This window comes from Grammomys surdaster, unplaced genomic scaffold (assembly GCF_004785775.1).
Source record: "Grammomys surdaster isolate TR1022 unplaced genomic scaffold, NIH_TR_1.0 255, whole genome shotgun sequence".
Lineage (NCBI taxonomy): Eukaryota > Metazoa > Chordata > Mammalia > Rodentia > Muridae > Grammomys > Grammomys surdaster.
The window spans coordinates 10,559,042-10,565,812 of NW_021604696.1; the positions used below are offsets into that span (position 1 = coordinate 10,559,042).

Below are 6,771 nucleotides of genomic sequence, written 5' to 3' on the forward strand. Positions count from 1 at the left end.
CAGGAGGAGGTAGGTCTGCAGATGTGACCCCAGGAGGAGGTAGGTCTTGCCTGCAGAGGAACCAATTAGAACACAAAGAGTAACCCACTGTAGCCCAGAGCTTCTTCTGTCATGCCTTAATTGTGATACACACTTTCTGTGTTTTCAATTTTTTATGAGCTTACATCATCTTGGACAAAAACACAGAAAACTGTGCTCTGGAAACATGCTCTGTCTTCCAAAAATATCTATTTCCAGGAAAATAGTAAACAATAAAGCCACCTAGGCTGTCCCTGGATTCTTCCTGGGAAATAATCACTCTTATCTTGAACAGATGGCCTTTCTGGCTTCTAGAATTCTGCTCCAGCAGGCAGTATAGCAGGCCTCTTAGCTGGATGTCACGGATGACCCATCCAGGCCTCAAATGGCCTGCTAGTCTTCCCTGTCCCAGATACTTCCACAAGTAGCTTTCAATGTACCATATCTCTCAGTCACGTTCTGACATGGTTTAGGTGGTTCAGGTGGTGATTTAAGGCAAAAGAATACAGGGACAGTTGGTAGGTATTGGCACATATCTTCCACAGTTCAGAGTGTGACAATAATGGGGCAAGGGTCCTTTCTCCTTATCTCTTTGCCGAAGAGTATCCAAGTTAGAAGAAACCCTCCAGGCATCTCTGGAAGGTGCGAACTTTCTATGACTCAAGTTTTAATAATATCAGTTGAAAGTCCTTAATTTATTTTTTGGTTCCAGTGTATGCAGATGACGTTGTGAGCACCATTAAGAAAAGCCGGAGAGGAATATTTATCCTGAGTCCCAGGTACATCAATGGACCCCATGTCTTTGAACTACAAGCAGCAGTGAATCTTGCTTTGGTTGATCAGACACTGAAACTAATTTTAATTAAGTTCTGTTCCTTCCAAGAGCCAGACTCTCTTCCTTACCTTGTCAAGAAGGCTCTGCGGGTTCTCCCCACAGTCACGTGGAAAGGCTTGAAGTCAGTCCACGCCAGTTCCAGGTTCTGGACCCAAATTCGTTACCACATGCCTGTGAAGAACTCCAACAGGTTTATGTTCAACTGGCTCAGAATTTTCCCGAAGGGCTTTTCCTCTGAAAAGAACCAAGTGACGCAGAAACCCCTGGGAGGAATACCCAAGGCAGGGAACAGCCACGGAGCTCAGAACCGGAAAGCCGGATGCAGGGAACAGCCACAGAGCTCAGAACCTCCTTCTCTCCAGCCATCAGAAGAGGTGCTGATGGGCAAACAGAATTTGCTGTGTGGATCAGGCTGATAGAATATTGAGCCTTTCTGCTCTCAGCACCAAGCAAGCTTGGCAGGCAGTGGAATGAAGCAGCATCTGTGGTTTTAGGGTCTGAGTTCCTGGAACAGATATAGAGAATAATATCCAGACCTCTGCTGTGAGCTCAGCACACATTTCCCTGAGAGTTTCCAAGTAGCCTGAGCAGAATCAACAGAAATAGCTCCATAGGCTGTCCAACATGCATGCATGGCCATTTTGCACTATATTTATGAATTTATCATGTTTGCGTTATTATATGCAATCAGGTAAATAAGATTTTATTTTGTTAGTTATGAGTAATTGAAACTCTGTCTAAAGCCCTTCTGTTAAGAAGTTTTGCTGCATGTTTATTCATCAGCTCTACAGTGGAGGAATACATAGACTCACAGAGCACAGAATAGATACGATCTTCTGGGTCCCTATGGGACATGACTACTTTGAAGGCATGAACTAGGTTTATGTTTCTAGACATGCCATTAAATAATGTGCATGGGATCCATTGTTGGCAGAAAATATCATGACTCACAAATGCTTTTAGTGAGCTCATCCTGTGTCCAAGCGTAGAAAGGTATACTATAGAATGAATGGCATTCATTCCCCTTGTGTCTAAGAGACAGAGAGTCGGATTTCTTTCCTGCTCAGTACTGTAAGTGAAAGTCACTTCACTAATCACTAGCATCAGAAAAAATACTCAACACTCAGAGTGTCAAAATTTTGAGTCAAGTTCTTCTAAACTGTATATAACAGAGAGGACAGAGCCCTCCTCTTGGCTGGTACAATCTGCACAGGATTTGGGTTTAGGAACAGGATGGAGCTAATTACAATTTCTCCTAGTTTCCTTGGCTAGAGACCTTTCGTGCAGAAATCAAATCTTACCCGAGTCTCTGCAAATAGAGACAGATTTGTCCTAGATCATTAATCTAATTAAGACAAGGAATGGATTCATAGTTATCGACAACCTGGAGAGGTAGCAATTGTCAAGCAGAAACTGAGGCATAAGTGCACATACTCGTTGACAAGCAGGAAGAATACAACTTTTGCATGAGCCATTTACCTGCTGAGAGTGGTACCCTGCATGGACACTGATTGACTGAGTGGTCTTAGGGGAAGTCTTCCTTGGTAACAAGATGATGAGTTTAAGGGCTGGGTCATTGTTTTGATTAACAAGGTGAATTTGATTCTCATAAGTGGGTCCTGTAGCTAAAACAGGGTTTCAGTTGATGTTGCTGTTTGTGACATTTGAATGCCACCTTTTCTGATGGAACAAGGGTGGTTTATCACATGGGCAATGAAGGCGGCACCTCATGAACTGGCTCTCATATCATGAGTCACATCCACTGTGGACCAAATGAGGTTTACAGGCAGAGTGGGTCATCCGCTGACATCTGACCACTTGGTGCCTGTGTGAAATGCTCTTCTGATCCTTCTTCGCAGAAGAACCACATCATAAAAACCACTTTGGCTTTGGCGGTAAGCAGCATCCTGCCTGGAACTCTCAGAGCTAAAGAGGAACCAAAGAGCATAAATTATCCCTGGAGGAAGTTTTTGTGGGAAGGACTGCTGTGGGATTGCAGTGGGGAGGAACCCACACTTGTTGAACCACTGTGCCCTGGTTATGGCCAGGTTTCCTGGGTTTCTTGTTAGCCTCTCCCTGAGATCATAGACTCAGAAACCTCTTCTGGCCAGTGCAGCTAGGTTTATCTTGTTCTAAGATAAGTAAGCACCCAAGCCTTTGGCTTTACAGCTCCTCAGCCTTGTACATACATGAAGGCAAAAATATTCAGTCCATGTTTATAGATTGTCCTCTTTTCCATAGCTAGGTACAGTGAGGATGACAGGTTTGCATTTGGGGCAAAATGGTATTAATATTTACCCCATACATATCAACTAAAACAAGGGATATAATTGAAACAAAATTCCTATGTGTGGAGACATTGGCTGAGCAGCTAGACTCAGCAGAGTGAAAGCAAAGCCCTGTTTCCTCACTGCACCATCTAGATGAGGAAGCCATGTATCCTGCCTCTTGTTTTTCATACATTGAACAAATATAATGGTCACCATGCTTTATTTCAGTATAAAAAAGCATCGCCATTTGAGATGGATGCTGTCCTTCATGGACACACTGCAGACCTGCCCTTATGGACTCTGTAGGGTCTCCCAGACTGTTCTCAGAGACAGTTCTCAATAACATTCATTTTATTCCCAGGTGGACACTTCAAGTAACAAAATAAGCACATACAGTCCTGACTACTGGCTTGTTTTATGACAGCTAGATATAAGCTAAAGCAGTTTGACTGAGAGAGCACCCCCACCATATTGGACTGTGGGTAAGCCTGTGGTACATTGTCTTGATTGACAATCAATGCAGGAGGTCACAGCTCACTGTGTACAGTGTCACCCCTGGGCTGTTGGCCCTGGATGCTATGAGTAAGCAGGCTCAATAAGCCATAAATGGGAAACCAGTAAGCAACACTCTTCCATAGCTCTGCTTCAGTTTCTGCCTCCAGATTCTCGGCTTGTACTCCCTGGACAATGGACCTGAGAATTGTAAGACTGAATAAACCCTTTTCTCCCCAATTTGCTACTTCGTCTCATGGTGTTTTATCTCAGTAATATGAACCCTAACTGAGACACTAGCCTCATCACAGCTATAGAACTGGCAGACAAGCATAGAAAAATCACTTTGAGGGCTGGTGAAATCATTCAGTAGGTGAAACACTTTCAGTGTACCCTGGGGACCTACTACAATCTCTCCATTCCACCTAAAGGCATAAGGAGAACAAATTCTCAACATTTCCTCTGACCTCCCTGCATGTCGTATCGTGTGCAAGTGCATATTCTTTCTGCTTCTCCAATCCATTCACAGGAGAATGATAAGTAACATTAAATTTTAAGACGGCAAAGAATCAATCTGAAACCTCCAAAAAGTGATAGGTGGGCTAGAGAAAATCAGAATCCAGAGCTTATAGACTTTCCCTTTTTTCCCACAATATTTACCAATCTAGACTGAGTCAGCCCAAGTCTTACAAGTGGGCATGAGGGCTGACCACAGAGCTGCAGACGAAGCATGGAGACTGAGGAAGGATTCCCTGGCCTTTCTTTCTCTTAGGTTTTTCTCATCCCTTTCCTGGGTCCTTGCCCAGACCTTAGACAATCCAGTGTTTAAAGCAAGAATGCCCCAGATACTCAGGAACCTTTTTCTCCAAGGAATGAGAACTGTCCTCTTAGATATAAGAATCTGGAGTCCCTATAGAGTGTAATGAACTTCTATTTATACCTCTTCCTCTGTGTCCTCTTGCAATTAAGATGTGCCTTGAGCAGTGGGGCTAATAATCCTCAATCCTGGCTAGAAAACTGCCAAGAGGAGGAGAGGAAACCTACAAAACTCAAAAGATAGTACAGATCTCGAAGACAGAAGCATATGAGAGTTAAGGACGCAAGATTGATTATAACTCCAGGACTCGTCAGCAAGCTGAATCAGATGCTAAAGGTGCTACTGTATGCATTGAGACCTGAGCCATAGAACTGCCACACTTCCAAACAGGCCGCTGGGGATGCATGGGGTACATGCCTTTCATCCTAGCACTTGGGAGGTAGAGACAGGTGGATCTCTGTGAGTTTAAGATCGGCTTGGCCTCCATAGAGTGTTCTTGAAGATCCAGGACTACAGAGTAAGACCCTGTCTCAAAACACAACACAACACAACAAAAACAAAATGAACCATTAGAAGATGAGTGTGGAAGGTCCCAAACACTACTACACCATAGCCATAGCTTGGCTGAAGTTTGTAGCCTTCCTCCAAATTTCTTGCCAAAACAACAACAAAAACCATGAAGCTACAAAGCATAACATAGTAAAACAGTGCTTAGACAATCCATATAGCCATGAGGGGAGGGAGATATCACAGAAGACAGTTTTTGTTGAGTTATCTAAGAAGACCAGTATGCTGGATAGCTTCATGTTAAGTTGACACAAGCTAGAGTCATGAGAAAGGAAGGAACCTCAGTAGAGAAAATGTTTCTGTAAGATCCATATGTAGGGAATTTTCTTGATTAGTGATTGATGGGGGAGGGCCCCTTTATTGTGGGTGGTGCCATCCGTTGTCTAGTGGTCTTGGGTTCTATAAGAAAGCAGACTGAGCAAGCCAGGGGAAGCAAACCAGTAAGCAGCACCCCTTCATGCCCTCTGCATCAATTACTGCCTCCAGGTTCCTGCCCTGTTTGAGTTCCTGTCCAGGTTTCCTTCCATGATCGAGTACAGTGTGGAAGAATAATTTCAATAAACCCTTTCCTCCCTAATTTGCTTTTTGGTCATGGTGTCTCATTACAACAGTAGTAACCCTAACTAAGACAACCAGAGTTTGAATACCTAGCACATATATAAAGATTGCAGCACATGTGGCAGCCATCTTTAATCCTGGCACTCTGAAGACAGAAGATCTCTAAACAAGCTGGTAGCCAGGCTAGCTAGATTCTACAGGTGCCATGATGTTCAGAGAAAGAGAGAGAGAGAGAGAGAGAGAGAGAGAGAGAGAGAGAGAGAGAGAACCTCAGTATATATAAAAATCAGATTATCAAGGAAGACTCCCAACAAGGACTCTGGATCTTCATACACATAGTCGTATATACACAAGCATACACACACAGGAACATGCACACACACATGCCTGCACATGTGTGTTTAATGCACAAATGTGAATGTTTAAACATACATGCAAAAACAGTTATGATATGTCTCAAAATATTCTTAATAGTTAATCTAGAGGAGATAGGGGAGGGCCTATCTAGCAACAAGGTATGTGCATCTAACTTAAGTAAGTAAAACAAACTTTAAGGAGAATGAGAAAGTACAGTAATTTGCTTTAATTCAGTGGACTTCCACTAAAAGAAATCAACAAAAATTCAAATATTGCTAAACGATGATAGAAGATGAGATACTATTCAACCTAGAAGAAGGAATTTCTGTACTCTGTCACAACAGTTGGATATAGAGAACATATTAGGTAAGGAAAACAAAAGCCCAGTTACGAGAAGACAAACACTCAACACTTACATGAAGAATCTAAAATAGTCAAATTCCTAGGATCAAAGGCTGGAATGGAACTTACCAAGTCTTGGAGGCTAGTGTGGAAGAGAAGTCATTGTAGGAATGCCAGTTCATTCCTGGGAAATGAACAATGTCTGGTGATCTGTTTTGCCATGTTGTACATATAGAAAGAAACACTGCTCGCAAACCTGGAATTGGTCAGCTAGGTACATCTAATGTTAACTGTTGGCATTCTAGCAAAATTTTAAAAGATTAAATAGTAAAAATGCCCCCCCAAAAAAAAAACAAAAAGAGGGAAAAATAAAATGAAGAAATACAATGAAATAAATAGGATTATGGTTATGAAATGATAGAATCTATATGTATTAACATTCACATTAAATATCCAATGTCTAAACAATAATTAAAGGCATATTATCAATAAGATTTTTTAATGAAACAATCTGT

At 42.3% G+C, this 6,771-nt stretch overlaps 1 protein-coding gene across 3 annotated transcripts in view; it reads left to right on the forward strand.

Annotated features, from left to right (window-relative positions):
* Nucleotides 1-3,860, forward strand: part of Il18rap (interleukin 18 receptor accessory protein) — a 30,411-nt gene extending 26,551 nt beyond the window's left edge. For 2 of the 3 annotated variants that reach the window (XM_028775403.1, XM_028775404.1), the window contains one exon: nucleotides 731-3,860. In XM_028775403.1, the coding sequence (XP_028631236.1) occupies nucleotides 731-1,269 (539 nt within the window). In that variant the 3' untranslated portion in view covers nucleotides 1,270-3,860. The remainder of the gene's footprint in view (nucleotides 1-730) is intronic. The other variant, XM_028775405.1, reaches the window with a different exon arrangement.
* Nucleotides 3,861-6,771: the final 2,911 nt, after the last annotated feature.